General features: G+C 41.0%; 1 protein-coding gene across 1 annotated transcript in view; it reads right to left on the bottom strand.

Annotated features, from left to right (window-relative positions):
• LOC109616237 (deleted in malignant brain tumors 1 protein-like) overlaps positions 1-21445 on the bottom strand; it is a 106755-nt gene that overhangs the window by 73454 nt on the left and 11856 nt on the right. The window contains exons 4-9 of the mRNA XM_034295148.1: positions 21075-21323; positions 12427-12741; positions 11962-12273; positions 11497-11808; positions 6865-7179; positions 4818-5120 (exon numbers count right to left, since the gene is read on the bottom strand). Of these exons, the coding sequence (XP_034151039.1) occupies positions 4818-5120; positions 6865-7179; positions 11497-11808; positions 11962-12273; positions 12427-12741; positions 21075-21323 (1806 nt within the window). The remainder of the gene's footprint in view (positions 1-4817; positions 5121-6864; positions 7180-11496; positions 11809-11961; positions 12274-12426; positions 12742-21074; positions 21324-21445) is intronic.

Here is a 21445-nt window from a genome sequence, read left to right as displayed (position 1 = left end):
GGAGTTTAAGTATCTAGGGGTCTTGTTCACGAGTGAGGGAAGGATGGAACGGGAGATTGACAGACGGATCGGTGCAGCTTCTGCAGTAATGCGGTCGATGTATCGGTCTGTTGTGGTGAAAAAAGAGCTGAGCCGCAAGGTGGCTTGGGCATCTGTTTCGGAAGGTTTCCTGGGAAGGTGTTCCGGTCCCGTCCCACCGCGAGGAGACCCCGGGGAAGACCTAGGACACGCTGGAGGGACTGTGTCTCCCGGCTGGCCTGGGAACGCCTCGGTGTCCCCCCGGAAGAGCTGGAGGAAGTGTCTGGGGAGAGGGAAGTCTGGGCATCTTTGCTTAGACTGCTGCCCCCGTGACCCGGCCCCGGATGAAGCGGAAGAAGATGATGATGATGATTTTTAAAATCTCAAATAGAAAAAAAATATATGTATTTTAGTCTTTGCACTTTATAATTTTACATTTTATCTTTAGAATTTTACATTTGTCAATTGCTGTTTGACATTTGAAGATTCAACTTTTCAATTTCGATTTAACATTTGGCTTTTCATTTTGACTTGACACTCAATGTAAATGAGGAGGCGTGGCCCAAAGGCTTGTGGGAGGGTCTGAAACGAAAGGGGTGCAGAGGCAGGGGGAGCGGACTGCTGGAAAGCACACTGAGTTTGACAGGGCAGAATTCACTCACCTAATGGATTATTAGGAACACCATACCAATACTTTGACCCCCTTTCGCCTTCAGAACTGCCTTAATTCTATGTGGCATTGATTCAACAGGGTGCTGAAAGCATTCTTTAGAAATGTTGGCCCATATTGATAGGATAGCATCTTGCAGTTGATGGAGATTTGTGGGATGCACATCCAGGGAACGAAGCTCCCGTTCCACCACATCCCAAAGATGCTCTATTGGATTGAGATCTGGTGACTGTGGGGGCCATTTCAGTACAGTGAACCAATTTGAAATGATTCGAGCTTTGTGACATGGTGCATTATCCTGCAGGAAGTAGCCATCAGAGGATGGGTACATGGTGGTCATAAAGGGATGGACATGGTCAGAAACAATGCTCAGGTAGGCCGTGGCATTTAAACAATGCCCAATTGGCACTAAGGGGCCTAAAGTGTGCCAAGAAAACATCCCCCACACCATTACACCACCACCACCAGCCTGCACAGTGGTAACAAGGCATGATGGATCCATGTTCTCATTCTGTTTACGCCAAATTCTGCCAACAGAAATCGAGACTCATCAGACCAGGCAACATTCTTCCAGTCTTCAACTGTCCAATTTTGGGTGAGCTCGTGCAAATTGTAGCCTCTTTTTCCTATTTGTAGTGGAGATGAGTGGTACCCGGTGGGGTCTTCTGCTGTTGTAGCCCATCTGCCTCAAGGTTGTGCGTGTTGTGGCTTCACAAATGCTTTGCTGCATACCTCGGTTGTAACAAGTGGTTATTTCAGTCAAAGTTGTTCTTCTATCAGCTTGAATCAGGCGGCCCATTCTTCTCTGACCTCTAGCATCAACAAGGCATTTTCACCCACAGGGCAGCTGCATACTGGATGTTTTTCCCTTTTCACACCATTCTTTGTAAACCCTAGAAATGGTTGTGCATGAAAATCCCAGCAACTGAGCAGATTGTGAAATACTCAGACCGGCCCGTCTGGCACCAACAACCATGCCATGCTCAAAATTGCTTGAATCACCTTTCTTTCCCATTCTGACATTCAGTTTGGAGTTCAGGAGACTGTCTTGACCAGGACAACATCTCTAAATGCATTGAAGCAACTGCCATGTGATTGGTTGATAAGATAATTGCATTAATGAGAAATTGAACAGGTGTTCCTAATGATCCTTTAGGTGAGTGTATATATGAGTAAAGTCACAAGGAAGTCAAAACTGAGCGCCGAGCAGCTCTGTCTCATTGATGTACTCTGCCTGGGCAAATCCTGCTGCTAGCTATGGCGACAAAACCACTGCTAGCGTTATTATTAAGGCATTGTAAGGGGGGTGGATTCTGCCATAGTGATCTAGATAAGCGACCTACCGTCAACTTGCTCCCATTTAACGTCGCTGTGAGCGATTCCCTTTGGCTTTACGTCGCGTTGAGTGAATCTCTTATGCTGTAGGTCTCCGTTAAAAGTGTTGTTTGTGCTAATGCAGCGTTTTATACATTAGACATTTAATTTTAGCTGTCACCAGCCCCACAACCTGCTCCGAACTGCCTCAATATTGGCTCAATCAATGCTCGTTTTGTGCCGCTGAAAGGTTTGTTTGTGCTGCTACAGCTTCATACTGGATAGCGCACTGGCTTTACTCTCTTTTCACTATAGCTCTGTAACTATCCGTAAGAAAGCAGTTGCAAAAACATTTCTGCCACAGAGCGGATTCACTACGGCAGAATCCCCTCAGTTTTGACTTCCTCGTGACTTTACTCATATACAGGTGCTGGTCATAAAATTTGAATATCATCAAAAAGTTGATTTCAGTAATTCCATTCAAAAAGTGAAACTTGTACAATGTACACATTCATTCCACACAGACTGATGTATTTCAAGTGTTTGTTTCATTTAATTTTGATGATTATAACTGACAACTAATGAAAACCCCAAATTCAGTATCTCAGAAAATTAGAATATTGTGAAAAGGTTCAATAATGAAGACACATGGTGCCACACTAATCAGCTAATTAACCCAAAACACCTGTTAAGGCCTTTAAACGGTCCCTCAGTCTAGTTCTGTAGGCAACACAATCATGGGGAAGACTGCTGACTTGACAGCTGTCCAAAAGACGACCATTGACACCTTGCACAAGGAGGGCAAGACACAAAAGGTTATTGCTAAAGAGGCTGGCTGTTCACAGTGCTCTGTGTCCAAGCACATTAATAGAGAGGCGAAGGGAAGGAAAAGATGTGGTAGAAAAAAGTGTACAAGCAATAGGGATAACTGCACCCTGGAGAGGATTGTGAAACAAAACCCATTCAAAAATGTGGGGGAGATTCACAAAGAGTGGACTGCAGCTCGAGTCAGTGCTTCAAGAACCACCACGCACAGACGTATGCAAGACATGGGTTTCAGTTGTCGCATTCCTTGTGTCAAGCCACTCTTGAACAAGACACAGCGTCAGAAGCGTCTCGCCTGGGCTAAAGACAAAAAGGACTGGACTGCTGCTGAGTTATGTTCTCTGATGAAAGTACATTTTGCATTTCCTTTGGAAATCAAGGTCCAAGAGTCTGGAGGAAGAGAGGAGAGGCACAGAATCCACGTTGCTGGAAGTCCAGTGTTAAGTTCCCACAGTCATTGATGGTTTGGGGTGCCATGTCATCTGCTGGTGTTGGTCCACTGTGTTTTCTGAGGTCCAAGGTCAACGCAGCCGTCTACCAGGAAGTTTTAGAGCACTTCATGCTTCCTGCTGCTGACCAACTTTATGGAGATGGAGATTTCATTTTCCAACATGACTTGGCACCTGCACACAGTGCCAAAGCTACCAGTACCTGGTTTAAGGACCATGGTATCCCTGTTCTTAATTGGCCAGTAAACTCGCCTGACCTTAAGCCTACAGAAAATATATGGGGTATTGTGAAGAGGAAGATGCGATACGGCAGACCCAACAATGCAGAAGAGCTGAAGGCCACTATCAGTGCTGTACATGCTCATACTTTTCATGTTCATACTTGTCAGTTTGCCAACATTTCTAAAAATATTTTTTTTGTATTGGTCTTAAGTAATATTCTAATTTTCTGAGATACTGAATTTGGGATTTTCAGTAGTTGTCAGTTATAATTATCAAAATTAAAATAAATAAACGCTTGAAATATATCAGTCTGTGTGGAATGAATGTTTACATTACACAAGTTTCACTTTTTGAATGGAATTAGTGCAATAAATCAACTTTTTGATGATATTCTAATTTTATGACCAGCACCTGTATACTGCCCTGTCAAACTCAGTGTGCTTCCCAGCAGTCAGCTCCCCCTGCTGTCCATAAGGTGCCTCTGCACTCCTTTTGTTTCAGACCCTCCCACCAGCCTCCTCATTTACATTGACAAGTGTTAAGTCAAATGAAAAGCCAAATGTTAAATCGAAATTGAAAAGTTGAATCTTCAAATGTCAAACAGCAATTGACACATGTAAAATTCAAATTCATAATTATAAAGTGCAAAGACTAAAATATATATTTTTTTTCTATTTGAGATTTTAATTTAAGTATTTACATTTAAGATTTTCCATTTTGAGTTTCTTATTTGATCTTTCTCTCAATCGATAAAAGATTTAAAAGATTTCAGTTTAAGCATTTATATTTAAGCTTTGCATTTTAAATGTTACTTTTTAAATGTAATTATAGCATGATTTTTCCTAGTAGTGTAGTAAAATAATAATCTTTTTAATTTGATCTAGCTTCGTTTTCAGGACCCACAGTCCGACTGGAGGAGTGCTCGGGTGACTAAAACTTCTAAGCGGTTGATCCGTTCTTCCAACAGCTGTCTTAGCTCCTCCATCATAAAAAATATCTCAAAAAAACAAGAGAACTATGCTGGGGTCCTCTTTTAAAAATTACATAACATTTTAAAAATTAGGATTAAAACAAATAAAGAACAAAAATGAAACAAAGGCAAAAGATTTAAAGTTTAAAATTTAAAATGTAAAAGTAAGAAAAGAAAGAAAGGCTGGCAAAAGTCAGACAGCAGAAGACTTGCATTATGCGACTAACAGGCATGAAAGCAGGAAGCAATCCATCCATTTAGAGGTATTTTGTTGCATAAACCTTTACCACAATACACATTTTCATATAATGTCTGTGTGCCCTAATTGTGTTTTGCTGGTCTTACTCACCAATAGTGATGTTCACTGAGTTGCTGGAAGAACTGATAATTGTTTGACCATTCCGTGTCCAGTTTTGTAGACAACTGTACTTTCCCTGAGCTGAAGATTGCAGTCTGGTCAATGTGAAATTGGCACTAGTCTGATTAGTTTGTAATGCCTGGGTCATTATTGAAGATCCTTCCCTATGTAAATCAAAGTTTACTGTGATGGGAATTCGCTGACTGACAGAGCAAATGAACTCAACCGTTTCACCAGGGGAGAAAACTGAATGGGATGACGTTATCGAGAAAGAGGGTGTCTTCAAGGTTAAACCTGTACAAAAAAATGTGAATAAGTTACAAAACAGAAAGATGTATCCATTCTGTTATCTGTCCTCGGAACAGCTTATACAGTGGGGAGAAGTAGTATTTTATACACCACCGATTTTGCAGATTGTTACAAAGTCTGTCATTTTGATCATAGGTAATCTTCAACTGTGAGTGACAGAATCTAAAACAAAAATCCAGAAAATCACATTGTATGATTAAGTAATTAATTTGCATTTTATTGCATGACATAAGTATTTGATACATCAGAAAAGCAGAACTTTTCAAAGAAACCTTTGTTTGCAATTACAGAGATCATACGTTTCCTGTAGTTCTTGACCAGGTTTGCACACACTGCAGCAGGGATTGTGGCACACTCCTCCATACAGACCTTCTCCAGATCCTTCAGGTTTCGGGGCAGTCGCTGGGCAATACGGACTTTCAGCTCCCTCCAAAGATTGTCTATTGGGTTCAGGTCTGGCGACTGGCTAGGCCACTCCAGGACCTTGAGATGCTTCTTACGGAGTCACTCCTTAGTTGCCCTGGCTGTGTGTTTCGGGTTGTTGTCATGCTGGAAGACCCAGCCACGACCCATCTTCAATGCTCTTACTGAGGGAAGGAGGTTGTTGGCCAAGATCTCGCGATACATGGCCCCATCCATCCTCCCCTCAATACGGTGCAGTCCGTCCTGTCCCCTTTGCAGAAAAGCATCCCCAAAGAATGATGTTCCCACCTCCATGCTTCACATGGGATGGTGTCCTTGGGGTTGTACTCATCCTTCTTCTTCCTCCAAACACAGCGAGCGGAGTTTAGACCAAAAAGCTCTATTTTTGTGTCATCAGACCACATGAATTTCTCCCATTCCTCCTCAGGATCATCCAGATGGTCGTTGGCAAACTTCAGACGGGCCTGCACATGCTCTGGCTTGAGAAGGGGGACCTTGCGTGCGCTGCAGGATTTTAATCCATGACGGCGTAGTGTGTTACTAATGGTTTTCTTTGAGACTGTGGTCCCAGCTCTCTTCAGGTCATTGACCAGGTCCTGCCGTGTAGTTCTGGGCTGATCCCTCACCTTCCTCATGATCATTGATGCCCTACGAGGTGAGATCTTGCATGGAGCCCCAGACCGAGGGAGACTGACTGTCATCTTGAACTTCTTCCATTTTCTAATAATTGTGTCAACAGTTGTTGCCTTCTCACCAACCTGCTTGCCTATTGTCCTGTAGTCCATCCCAGCCTTGTGCAGGTCTACAATTTTATCCTTGATGTCCTTACACAGCTCTCTGGGCTTGGCCATTGTGGAGAGGTTGGAGTCTGTTTGATTGAGTGTGTGGACAGGTGTCTTTTATACAGGTAACAGGTTCAAACAGGTGCAGTTAATACAGCTAATGAGTGGATAACAGGAGGGCTTAAAGAAAAACTAACAGGTCTGTGAGAGCCGGAATTCTTACTGGTTGGTAGGTGATCAAATACTTATGTCATGCAATAAAATGCAAATTAATTATGTAAAAATCATACAATGTGATTTTCTGGATTTTCTTTTTTAATTCTGTCTCTCACAGTTGAAGTGTACCAATGATAAAAATGACAGACCTCTACATGCTTTGTAGGAAAACCTGCAAAATCAGCAGTGTATCAAATACTTGTTCTACCCACTATATAACTGACCATACTGTGTATACATATTATAATTACAAATAGCAGTTTTCCTAAATATTATGACAAGACTGTTAAGACTGATGAACCCGCTACCTGATACGCAGAAAACACCAGAATCTCCACCATGTTTGCAGTTGTGTGTTGTATTGTGTGGGCACTGTGTCAGTGTGCTTTCTTTGCCAGAGCACACAACATCATCCATCCAGGTTGGCCCACTGCCCTGACCGAAGTGGTCGTTCCCTGGGGCACTCACAGCACTCCCACAGTTGAGCTGTCTACACACCACCTCTGCATCCATCATATCCCAGTCATCATCACACACTGTCCCCCACTGGCCACTGTAATAGACCTCCACTCTGCCAGAGCAAAGACCAGTCCCATTGACCAGCCTGATCTGGGGACCTAATTCTTTGGACACATAATTCAAGGCCAGTGTTATTCTGGTTCTAGAACTAGACAAATTCATCAAAGCTTTTTCTTCAAAATATCACGTACAACAGGGGTGTCCAAACTATTCCACAGAGGGCCGTGTGTCTGCAGGTTTTCGCTTTCACCTTGTACTTGATTGACTAATTATGTTACTAATTGGTTAGTTTCTACCCTAACCTGGTTGTGAAGGTGTGAAATGGGAACCAATTTATAGGAACAACCAAAAACCTACAGACACACGGCCCTCCGTGGAATGGTTTGGACACCCCTGACCTACAGCAATTAAGATGTTTTAGGAATGAGAGAATCTCAAAAAGAAGGTGCATCCCTTGAACGAACCAAAAAATGTCAAATCACAAAATAAAATAGTAAACAAATAATGCAATTGAAAAGTATAATACTGTTTTACACACCAAAATTGGAACTTGAAATGCAATCACTGAAACCTGAAACTCATGTACCAAGTGTGCAAAAGTACAAGCACAATTCCTGCATTACCCTTAGTGTCCAACAGTCAAAAACAAAATATCTGTAGTCCCTTTGGAAAGCAACACCAGTCACAATGCCAAGCTCTATACACCAATTGGCGACACCCACTCCTCACAGGTGTAAACACTAGTTGCTAAATTGTGCACAATCAGAGTTTTAGCACTATAAGGCCAAATATGTATGTAGGAAATATGTATTTATAATTGAAATTGAAAGTCCAAAGAGAAAACGAAGTGAGATCAAATAGAAATATTATAATTTTACTTTACTACTATGAAAAATCATGCCATAATTAAATTTAAAAAGTCAAATTTAAAATGCAGAGCTTAAATATAAATGCTTAAACTGAAATATTTTAAGTATTTTATTGATTGAGAGAATGGTCAAATATGAAACTCAAAATGGAAAATTTAAAAGCTTAAATGTAAATACTTAAATTAAAATCTCAAATAGAAAAAAGATATATATATTTTAGTCTTTGCACTTTATAATTTTACATTTTATCTTTAGAATTTTACATTTGTCAATTGCTGTTTGACATTTGAAGATTCAACTTTTCAATTTCGATATAACATGTGGCTTTTCATTTTGACTTGACACTTGTCAATGTAAATGAGGAGACCTGGCCCAAAGGCTGGTGGGTGTGCTGGTCATAAAATTTGAATATCATCAAAAAGTTGATTTATTTCAGTAATTCCATTCAAAAAGTGAAACCTGTATATTATATTCATTCATTATACACAGACTGATATATTTCAAATGTTTATTTCTTTTAATTGAGATGATTTATAACTGACAACTATTGAAAATCCCAAATTCAGTATCTCAGAAAATTTGAAGATTACTTAAGACCAATACAAAAAAAATATTTTTAGAAATGTTGGCAAACTGAAAAGTATGAACATGAAAAGTATAAGCATGTACAAAAGTCAATACTTAGTTGGGGCTCCTTTTGCCTGAATTACTGCAGCAATGCGGCGTGGCATGGAGTCGATCAGTCTGTGGCACTGCTCAGGTGTTATGAGAGCCCAGGTTTCTCTGATAGTGGCCTTCAGCTCTTCTGCATTGTTGGGTCTGGCATATCGCATCTTTCTCTTCACAATACCCAATAGATTTTCTATAGGGTTAAAGTCAGGTGAGTTTGCTGGCCAATTAAGAACAGGGATACCATGGTCCTTAAACCAGGTACTGGTAGCTTTGTCACTGTGTGCAGGTGCCAAGTCCTGTTGGAAAAGGAAATCTTTATCTCCATAAAGTTGGTCAGCAGCAGGAAGCATGAAGTGCTCTAATATTTCCTGGTAGACGGCTGCGTTGACCTTGGACCTCAGAAAACACAGTGGACCAACACCAGCAGATGACATGGCACCCCAAACCATCAATGACTGTGGGAACTTAACACTGGACTTCAAGCAACGTGGATTCTGTGCCTCTCCTCTCTTCCTCCAGACTCTTGGACCTTGATTTCCAAAGGAAATGCAAAATGTACTTTCATCAGAGAACATAACTCAGCAGCAGTCCAGTCCTTTTTGTCTTTAGCCCAGGCGAGACGCTTCTGACGCTGTGTCTTGTTCAAGAGTGGCTTGACACAAGGAATGCGACAACTGAAACCCATGTCTTGCATACGTCTGTGCGTGGTGGTTCTTGAAGCACTGACTCGAGCTGCAGTCCACTCTTTGTGAATCTCCCCCACATTTTTGAATGGGTTTTGTTTCACAATCCTCTCCAGGGTGCAGTTATCCCTATTGCTTGTACACTTTTTTCTACCACATCTTTTCCTTCCCTTCGCCTCTCTATTAATGTGCTTGGACACAGAGCTCTGTGAACAGCCAGCCTCTTTAGCAATAACCTTTTGTGTCTTGCCCTCCTTGTGCAAGGTGTCAATGGTCGTCTTTTGGACAGCTGTCAAGTCAGCAGTCTTCCCCATGATTGTGTTGCCTACAGAACTAGACTGAGAGACCATTTAAAGGCATTTGCATGTGTTTTGATTTAATTAGCTGATTAGAGTGTGGCACCAGGTGTCTTCAAAATTGAACCTTTTCACAATTTTCTAATTTTCTGAGATACTGAATTTGGGGTTTTCATTAGTTGTCAGTAATAATCATCAAAATTAAAAGAAATAAACACTTGAAATATATCAGTCTGTGTGGATTGAATGTATACATTATTACATATATTTTATGACCAGCACCTGTATACTGCCCTGTCAAACTCAGTGTGCTTCCCAGCAGTCAGCTCCCCCTGCTGTCCATAAGGTGCCTCTGCACCCCTTTAATTTCAGACCCTCCCACCAGCCTTTGGGCTACACCTCCTCATTTACATTGACAAGTGTCAAGTCAAAATGAAAAGCCAAATGTTAAGTCGAAATTGAAAAGTTGAATCTTCAAATTTCAAAGAGCAATTGACAAATGTAAAATTCAAATTGAAAATTATAAAGTGCAAAGACTAAAATATATATTTTTTCTATTTGAGATTTTAATTTAAGTATTTATATTTAAGCTTTAAAATTTTCCATTTTGAGTTTCATATTTGATCTTTTAATCAATAAAAGATTTAAAAGATTTCAGTTTAAGCATTTATATTTAAGCTTTGGATTTTAAATGTGACTTTATAAATGTAAGTATGGCATGATTTTTAGTAGTTATTATGATTATTATTTTTAGTAGTAAAATAATATTTTTAATTTGATCTAGCTTCGTTTTCTCTTTGGACTTTTCAATTTACTAGTTGCTATCGGTCATAACTAGTGAGCAAAGCGTTCTCTTTTTACAATGAAAGAAGTTCAACTTAAGCACTTAAACAAAAATAAATGTATTTTTTACTACTAAGTTTTACTACTCATCTTTACTAAAGTCTTTCAAATGAGATAAACGTAGTCTCTGGGCCCAAATTTCTTTTTTACTACTTGGGCTTTAGGGCTTCCGTATGTGTGTGTGTCATTTTGATGCAGAAAAACATTTTGGGCAGTGATGAAACAGTTTTGAATGCAGTGTTTGCTTTTGCTAAGCTTTTGCTAAGGTAGAGTTTACCATTTTGTGTTTGTGTTATTGTGTTTTGTGTTTACAGTTTTGGGAAAAAGAGCCAAGGATTCAGCAAACATGCAAAAAAAATGTTGGGGAAAAACTGTTATCACAACTTAGTGAATATTGTGTGTAAACAATAAGAACTGTGTTGTAGTTGTTTATCTTTTGCCGCCCATGTTTACCATTTTGCAACACAAGTGCATTACAGTGCGAAATGTGATTTAGTGAGTGAGAATGTGCTTAGAGTTTTGCAAACAGAGTGAATGCAATTTGCAAATGGTGTCTAACTACCTGAATTTGTTTGACGTTTTGCCAAAAGAGTGACTGAACCAAATTCTCAGTGGTCTAAACCAATTTCTTGAATCAGAGAATGGGGTTTAGTGTTTTAGAAATTTTGAAAACCTGTATTGCAAAATGGGTTTACTATTTACAATTTAATAAAAATCTGTAACTGTATGCCCAGGTTGCTGTGTTCTCAGTTTTTTTTAAATTTAGTGTGTAATGAATGCTCTGTAGTGTTTATATATTGACTGGATGTGTGTATGATCTGAAAGCTTTGTTTAATTTTGAGAACAGATTAAATGGTTATGAGGTGAGTGTTTGATTTTGAGAGAAGAGTCAGGGGTTTTGTGAATGTAGTTTGAAGATGTGGATCTGTGTTTAAGGTTTTTAGAATATTTGTGAAGGTTTCAAGAAATGTCAGCAATAGCAATTGTGAAACACTTTAATTCATTGACTATTTGGAATTAATCTAAAACGGGTCAAAATCCAATTCCTTCACACATACCTGAGCAGACAACACCAGCATCTTCACCATGACCACAGTCCTCTTTCCCAAATCCATTATGAGAACACTGTGTTAGATCTCTTTCACCACCGGAGCACCCAACATTATCCATCCAGGTTGGCTCACTGCCCTGACCGAAGTGGGCGCTCCCTGGGGCACTGACAGAACTCCCACAGTTGAGCTGTCTACACACCACCTCTGCATCCATCATATCCCAGTCATCATCACACACTGTCCCCCACTGGCCACTGTAATAGACCTCCACTCTACCAGAGCAAAAACTGATCCCATTGACCAGCCTTATCTGGGGACCTAATAGGTTGGAAACACATGTAATTTAAGGACAATGTCATTGAAGACCTGGGACTAGACAAATTCGTCACAGCTTTTTCTTCAAAATATCACCTACAGCAATAAAGATGTTTTAGGAATACGAGAATCTCAAAAAGAAGGTGCAACATTTACCTGAGCAGACAACACCAGCATCTTCACCATGACCACAGTCCTCTTTCCCAAATCCATTATGAGAACACTGTGTTAGATATCTTTCACCACCGGAGCACCCAACATCATCCATCCAGGTCGGCTCACTGCCCTGACCGAAATGGGCGTTCCCTGGGGCACTGACAGCACTCCCACAGTTGAGCTGTCTACACACCACCTCTGCGTCCTTCATATCCCAGGCATCATCACACACTGTCCCCCACTGGTCACTGTAATAGACCTCCACTCTACCAGAGCAAAAACTGATCCCATTGACCAGCCTGATCTGGGGACCTAATAGGTTGGAAACACACGTAATTTAAGGACAATGTCATTGATGTCCTGGGACTAGACAAATTCATCACAGCTTTTTCTTCAAAATATCACTTACTGCAATAAAGATGTTTTAGGAAAATGAAAATTTCAAAAAGAAGGTGCAACATTTACCTGAGCAGACAACACCAGCATCTTCACCATGACCACAGTTCTCTTTTCCAAATCCAATATGAGAACACTGTGTTAGATCTCTTTCACCACCGGAGCACCCAACATCATCCATCCAGGTCGGCTCACTGCCCTCACCGAAGTGGGCGCTCCCTGGGGCACTGACAGCACTCCCACAGTTGAGCTGTCTACACACCACCTCTGCATCCATCATATCCCAGTCATCATCACACACTGTCCCCCACTGGTCACTGTAATAGACCTCCACTCGGCCAGAGCAACGATCGGTCCCACTGACCAGCCTGATCTGTCCACTCTCTTGTAGATAAATACATGGATATTAAAGATTATACATCATGTGGAAATCATGTGGAAACTAAGTCATAGTAATTGATATAGACCCGTTTTGAGTGAGGAACAGAAGGGATAAAATTAAGAGACCGCTGCAAATTGAATGCTTTTGTTCCTCAATCAAAACGTCCTCAATCAGAAAGAAAAAGGTGCAGTGGTCTCTTAATTTTTTAAAAAATTAAGAGACCACTGCAAAATTATCAGTTTCTCTGGTTTTACTATTCATAGGTATGTGTTTGAGTAAAATTAACAGTTTTGTTTTATTCTATAAACTACTGACAACATTACTCCCAAATTCCAAATAAAAAGATTGTCATTTACAGAATTTATTTGTAGAACATAACAACAGGTCAAAATAACCAAAAAATATGCATTGTTTTCAGACCTCAAATAATGCAAAGAAAACAAATTCATATTCATTTTTAAACAACAAAATACCAATGTTTTAACTCAGGAAGAGTTTAAAAATCAATATTTGTTTTTAGAATAACTCTGGGTTTTAATCTCAGCTTTTATGTGTCATGGCATGCTCTCCACTGGTCTGTCACATTGTTGTTGGGTGACTTTATGCCACTCCTGGCACAAAAATTCAAGAAGCTCGGCTTTACTTGATGGGTTGTGACCATCCATCTTCCTCTTGATCAAATTCCAGAGATTTTCAATGGGGTTCAGGTCTGGAGATTGGGCTGGCCATGACAGGTTCTTGATCTCCATCCACATCTTGATTGTCCTGCTGTGAAAAACTATTTTCAGATTTAGGGAACGTTGTCAAAGCAGAAGGAAGCAGGTGCTCTTCCAGGATAACCATTCGACTACCAGGTGTTGGGCAAAGCTGAAGATTTGACTCGTCAGTTAAGATGACCTTACTCTGTTCCTCTGCGGTCCAATCCTGGTCTTTTGCAAGCTTCAGCCTGGCTCTTCTTTGGATCTCATTGATGAAGGGCTTTTTTCAAGCTTTGCACCACTTCAGCCCTGCCCCTAGAAGCCTGTTTCGAACCATCCTCGCTGTGCACTTCACCCCAGCTGCTTTTTGCCATTCTTTTTGTAGGTCACTTCATGTCATCCTATGGTTGTTGAGTGACATTCAAATGAGTTGACGTTCTTGGTCAGTGGACAGGGGTTTTCGCCCTCTGCCAGTCTGTAGCTTTGTTGTCCCCAATGTCTGTTGCTTGACCTTGTTCGTATGAACGGCCATATTTGAAATTTTCAGGATGCAAGCAACCCGACGTTCACTGTATCCCTCTGCCAGTAAAGCCAGAATTAAACCCTTCTTTTCCTCCCTCAAAGGTTTTCTTTTCAACTCTTTTATCATGCTGAATAGTTTTTTTATTCAAGTTACCTTTGAGGTATTACTTGCACTGTTTGCCATCAAGCAGGTCCTATTGTAAGAGGATAGTGATGACCAAAGCATTGTTGTTTTGTTTTTTTACTTTTCCTTGTCAAATTAGATTTGGTTCAGGTAATCACCTAATCAGTACCTCATTATTAAAATGAGGTGTGCCTGTGTTGGAATCTAACATACACTAGAATGGAATGGCTGGCATAGAGATGCTGATTTCAGGAAAATGAGGAGTGGTTTTTCCAGGGCTCTATATATACACAGCTCTGGGAATAATTAAGAGACCACTTCAATTTTTTTTCAAATCAGCATCTCTACATGTATGGCAGCCATTCCATTCCATATATATATAGCTCTATCTCTATTTTTTTGGAGAACCATTTTGGTTATACTGTACAATATCAAGCCAACTTTACACAATAACAGCTCTAAATTAGCTTGTCAACACATTTATGAATGCAGCGTAGTAAATAGCACTACTGAATTGGATGTTAACATTAAGACACAAATGCGTCAATAATGCAATTTTGTCGCTATGTTTCACCTTTCACAAATGTTGGCCAGCGCCACTCACACTGCCTCGATCATGCTAATATTGCCCAACAATCACCCATCCACTACTCCTTCCAACATTGAAAATGTATGGATCCTGATATTTCATTACCCCCTATAATGCTAGCACAAGCCATGGCAAATGCTAGGCAGATGTACATTTGACTTGGCCCATGTATCAATATTTGGATGTCATAAATACATTTTGGCTGTCAATGCATTTTTAGTCAATGGTGTTCCACACCGGTTTCAACGCTATAACTTATCATTTACTTGCCTGTAGATTGAGTTGTGTTCAGTAGACAAGCTAATGAAGAAAAGAAAAGAGATTAAATTAGTGATATCTCTAATCCATGTTTCAGAATACACATACATAAATGTAACTACATTTCGTTTTACTGTACTTCTGCACTTCATTGTACTGTACTTGTACTGTTCAATGACAATAGAGCTGAATCTAATGTATTCTAACAAAATGTACAGCCAAAATTACTTAATGTTCAGCGAGATGGAACTGAAACAAGAGCATGCTGGGTAATCTGTAGTCCACCACATGGCTAACCACGTACAGTTTATTCACATGCTCAAGAAGCATGTTGTGTTCAACATTATTTTGCATTTGCCATGGAAAACCATAGAACTTCAGTAGTCTGTATACCCAGGTGTTCACTTTATTAATATCACAAGCTATTGTGTGGAAGTTAGCTCTCTACTAGTGAAAATGTAACAAGAAACAGTGACAAACCTGGCATTTTTTAGGTTAGTGAGGGGAAATGGCTTCCAGGCTAATAACAATAGTTTGATCCATCTTTGCAGTGGTTCCCAAGCAGGGCACCCTGGAGGTTCTTGGCCTCTCCACGTGGGGTACATGAAATTACTCATAACACCACAGATAGAATGGTATTGTTATTATTAAGACATGACCTCCCAAGTTCTTAAATAACTCAGTGGAGAAAAATACCATTCAGTAAGGACAACTCAACTATTTTGGGTGACAAATCTGTATTTTCCATCTAAATGGCATAATAACCCAGAACCACTAAGAAAACAAAAAAGAGCCCTATTATCAGACCATCCCCCAACCCCAATATGCCTCATAATCTCCCCCATCCCCTACCCACCTCAAGAAACCTACACTTCAACCTTTCCCTCAAGCCCTCAAGACGTCCATCACAATCCCTCTGATCTTGCATTTTTGTTCTTCACCTTTCCATAGTGTCACCCTGACCACATCGAAGTTCTTCTCCAACGCCCTCTTTCCTACCCCATAAGCAATCTCATTCCCCTAAACACACAAGTGAGCTGGTACCCAACAGAACCATACCACTACTCCCATTCTCTCTAGACTCCACTATAACACCAACAACTCCATCTGCAAGTCACTCCTATTAGACTCGCCTGAAACTAAACTACACAACACAGACAGGGAAACAGTACATATCACAATCCTGTCGGGCCACACGTCCTCCACCCACCGAAGTGCAAAAACCATTGCCATTAGCTTTGCATGATGGTACAGCCGAATACCAAAATTAAGAACATACAGTGGGGAGAACAATGTATTTGATACACTGCCGATTTTGCAGGTCTTCCTACTTGCAAAGAATGTAGAGGTCTGTAATTTTTATCATAGGTACACTTCAACTGTGAGAGACGGAATTTAAAACAAAAATCCAGAAAATCACATTGTATGATTTTTAAATAATTAATAATAATGAATTTGCATTTTATTGCAATACATAAGTATTTGATCACCTACCAACCAGTAAGAATTCCGGCTCTCACAAACCTGTTAGTTTTTCTTTAAGAAGCATGCCTGTTCTCCACTCATTAACTGTATTAACTGCACCTGTTTGAACTCGTTACCTGTATAAAAGACACCTGTCCACCAGAGCACATGAGCGGAGTGGAGGGGTGAGAATCTCAGCTCATCGCTCACGGAACTGTTCACCCCTCCGCTCCCCCGCTCAAAGCCACATCAGGCCACTTTGCTCATTATCGCTCAGCGCTCAACGCATTTGCTTCGCACACCACTCAAATGGCCCCCCGCTCGCACCAAAAAAGGAAAAAAATCTACATGTAGATTGCACTTTTAGCTCAGACCACAACCTTTTAAAAAAAATGCTACATCCAACTCTCTTTTTCTCTGCTTTGTTATTGTTGGGCCTTTGCGTACAGTGAAGAAACTTTTGAATTCCTCAACCGTTTTCTTTTGTTTCTGCTGCTCCTCCTCTCGCTCTATTAAATACAAATTCATGGACGACACAAATTAAATAAAACAAACCATTAGGCCTACTTGAATGACAAAACAAATTTGTTTGAATATTACACTATATTTAATTTAAACTTTGTTACAATTTAAGTATTCAATTTGCTAACCTTTTGCTGTCTTCTGTTGAGAATTTTACGTGTACCAGAATTTCTGAAGAAGGACGAGGCTCCGGTCCAAATGGAAATTTAGCACAAAGATTTATTAATATGAATTGATAAGTCAAAATACATTAAATACACTGCAGCGGTCAAATATTTGCTCAACCCTCGAGCTTCCACAAAATATTCGCCCCGAATCAAGATCAAACATTGGTTTTAATACTCCCGCCACAGGGGCGGTTACTTTTCACTCTTGTAAGTAAAACCCATCCTTATTGGCTCTTCGTTGGCATGGTGACATGTTGGACGAATCTCTTGGTTTTCGCCATCCAATGAGGAAGGACATGCTCTCACTCTCGGTCATAGATCACCAGGTTCTTTGCATACAGGTGTGAAATCTTAATCAGGTTACAGTAATTTACATTCTATTGTCCTAACCTAGACTAGATCATCAGGGGGCTGGAGACAGAAGGTCTCTTTATGCTGTATAGGGGGCAGTTTCATTTGTATGTTAATTGTGGGGTTTTAATCCTGTCTCTCTATCTGAGCCAGGTGTAAAGTCTGAGTGAGTGTGGCTGAGTGTAATGTAAACTTTTTATGGTTATTGTATTCAATCATATTTCCCTAACCTGGCTGCAGCATACAATTTAATAAAACTAAAACATAAGAAACATGGTTATTAAATCAGCATTATTTAAACTACATTTATCTCAACACTTCCCAGCGTGTTCACGTAGCACACTTTCGTGTTTTCGAGAGATGTGTCTTGTCAGATTCCAAAATGAATCTTTACTTACAAAAACAATGTCTCCACATTCGTTTTCTAGTTGCACATTATCATTGTTAGTTCGTTTTATTTTAAGACTACACCTGTATGACTTGCCATTTTCTTTTTTAAAGTAGTTTTTGAACTCCATTATGTCTACTGTCAGTTGTACTGTGTGTTGATGACTTTGCAAGACAGATGGATTCTGGGTCAGGCCCGACTGAGCATGCTTAGACTCGCGTTTGAACTGAGCGAAATTGGAGCGGGAAATAGGGCGCTCTTAGTTTCCGTCCTTTTAAAAATGCCGCTCTGCGCTCTGTCCAAAATCCGCCCGCTCCCGCTCAACTCCACTCACATGCTCTGCTGTCCACACACTCAATCAAACAGACTCCAACCTCTCCACAATGGCCAAGACCAGAGGGCTGTGTAAGGACATCAGGGATAAAATTGTAGACCTGCACAAGGCTGGGATGGGCTACAGGACAATAGGCAAGCAGCTTGGTGAGAAGGCAACAACTGTTGGTGCAATTATTAGAAAATGGAAGAAGTTCAAGATGACGGTCAATCTCCCTCGGTCTAGAACTCCATGCAAGATCTCACCTTGTGGAGCATCAATGATCATGAGGAAGGTGAGGGATCAGCCCAGAACTACTTGGGAGGACCTGGTCAATGACCTGAAGAGAGCTGGAACCACAGTCTCAAAGTAAACCATTAGTAACACACTACGCCGTCCTGGATTAAATCCTGCAGCGCACGCAAGGTCCCCCTGCTCAAGCCAGTGTATGTCAAGGACCGTCTGAAGTTTGCCAATGACCATCTGGATGATCCAGAAGAGGAATAGGAGAAGGTAATGTGGTCTGATGAGACAAAAATAGAGCTTTTTGGTCTAAACTCCACTCGCTGTGTTTGGAGGCAGAAGAAGGATGAGTACAACCCCAAGAACACCATCCCAACCGTGAAGTATGTAGGTGGAAACATCCTTCTTTGGGGATGCTTTTCTGTAAAGGGGACAGGACCATTGCACCGTATTGAGGGGAGGATGGATGGGGCATTTATCGTGAGATCCTGGCCAACAACCTCCTTCCCTCAGTAAGAGCATTGAAGATGGGTCGTGGCTAGGTCTTCCAGCATGTCAACGACCTTTGCAAATTAATTAATAAAACTGTTAAATTGTGCCAAGAGAATTTCGTCTCTGTACTTCCTCATTAAAGAGTTCTGATCGATGGAATTGCCATCACAACCCTCACTCTTTCTCACTCTGTCCTCCTACAGCTACAGAAAGTATTTGGCAATAATGTTGTTTAGAGCAAACAATAATTCAACCTGTTTGGGTGGGTTAGAGATGGCATCTGAAATGAACCCTACTCTTTACCTCACAGATAAATGAACCCTACTACTCTTTACCTCACAGATAAATGAACACTACTCTTTACCTCACAGACAAAGGAACCCTACTCTTTACCTCACAGACAAAGGAACCCTACTCTTTACCTCAGATAAATGAACCCCACTCTTTACCTCACAGATAAATTAACACTACTCTTTACCTCATAGATAAATGAACACTACTCTTTACCTCACAGATAAATTAACACTACTCTTTACCTCACAGATAAATGAACCATACACTTTACCTCTCACAGTTAAATGAACCCTACTCTTTACATCACAGATTAAAAAAAAAATCCTACTCCTGACACTTCAATATTATATCCACATATCCACTCGTAACTCTCATTGGTCTTCAGACCCTCTGATGTAACTATCGTCATGTGGTGGTGGGATTTTCTTTGAAAGCGTGTATTACACCTCAGTTTTTTTGGACTGAGGTGGCCAAGGTGGAGACCCAGTTTAGTGGGGCCATATGATTTTAAACCCTATTCGATGAAGGTTTAAAAAAAAAAAAATCTTATGCCATGAAATTAAATAGCTTTGGCAGACTTGCTAGCAATGGCTCAATTATTATGACTTTTCCAGTAAGTTAGTAGATACCGGTAAAACGTATTACTGGCTTATATGCTGTTTAAACGGCCAGTGACAAACACAATACATAGCCGCTATTTGTGGTAGAGGGAAACTTATTAAGAAACGTTAGTTAAACTGTATCAATGTCATTCACGAATGGCCAATTAACTATTAAAACGGCCAGTAGCAAAAGAGCATTTGTTCAGGATAGAGTAGTTATACTGACAACCAGCCGAATGGTCAGCTCTGTGGTGTACTGGTTAACGAGGCTGTCTTTCACATGGACGACCCGGGTTTGAATCTTGAGATGGCAACACTTTCTATTGTGAGCCAACTGAACTAGGCTTGCCTGGTTTCTTGTTCCCTTAGTGTTTTAACCCCAGTTGAAAAAGTGAGATTTGGGATCCAGTTGACCATCATTCCATGCATCTCTTGGCAGTTGTATAGTGACATATATTTGTTCTTCAGGATTTAAAAAATTATTATTAACAATTTGGATGCAGAGGGGAAAAAATGCTATTTATGAACGAACGGTATAAAATATTATCATTTTAGTCTTTGTGAGACATTAGCCGAATACATCTAATAACCGTAGATTCAATAGTTCATGAATTAAACTCACCCATTGTCAAAAAGAAGAGTTTTCTCCAGATGCTGATTTTCATCTTAGAAATAAACAAAATGATTTCTTCTGGTACAACTGAGGAAAATGTCTGAAGATAAGATTAACAACTTAAAAGCCTTTGTCTCACTGTGTCTAGGGAGTGTAAGAAGTTACTATAACTTTTCATGTGCACAGATCATCGGTCACTTCCTCTTAATGTTCTGTGGCTGACAGTTTTGTAGGCAGTAAATTAATTCAGCCTGTAACATATGTAGACAAACCAGGGAAGCTCAAAGTGAAACCATTACCATCTTGATCTCAAAATAAATAAATGGGTGTCATTGGGTTGCGGGAGTAAGGAACCAGGCGTAGGCGGAATGCGGTTGGTTTTGGCTTTAATTAAACAATACCACGCACAACCAAACAACAAAGTAAATGGCTGACTTCAGCAGCCAAACAACTGTACATAAAGGTTCTAAAGACTTACATGTAACAGCAACACACTTGACAACATCAACAACACAACAATGATCCACAAATGCGGGGAGCAGAGGGGAAACATTTAAACACTTACAAATGATGTGATAGGGACCTGGTGTCCATGATTAAAGACATGTGACACAAAACCGGGATGTGTTCATAAGTGATGGGAACTGAGGGTGCACGGAACGGTGGCGCTGCTGCTCACCGTACCATGACAGTACCCCCCCCAAAGGCCTGGCCACCGGAGGGGCCAACACGAACCCTGACCCAAGAGAGGGGGGGCGGGGCAGTTAAGAACCCCCACCGGCGGAGGAGGGCCATGCGCCATTGGTGGGCGGGACAGGAGAGGGCGCCGTGGTGGCCGAGACAGTAGCCCTCTGCGGGCCGGGCGTCGGCGGCCAGTGCCCAGCGGGCCGGGCGTCGCGGCCAGTCCCCGGCGGGCCTGGGCGGCGACCAGTCCTGGGCAGGTTCTGGGGGCGGAGAAAACAGGGCAGCAGGGGGAGCTGATGGCGGCGACCACTGGGCAGCGGGAGGAGCTGGCGGCATCGACCACTGGGCAGCGGGAGGAGCTGGCGGCATCGACCACTGGGCA

Source organism: Esox lucius, chromosome 11 (genome assembly GCF_011004845.1).
Source record: "Esox lucius isolate fEsoLuc1 chromosome 11, fEsoLuc1.pri, whole genome shotgun sequence".
Lineage (NCBI taxonomy): Eukaryota > Metazoa > Chordata > Actinopteri > Esociformes > Esocidae > Esox > Esox lucius.
Note: the sequence above shows the minus strand (reverse complement) of the source record. Positions and strands in the feature narration are given on the sequence as shown.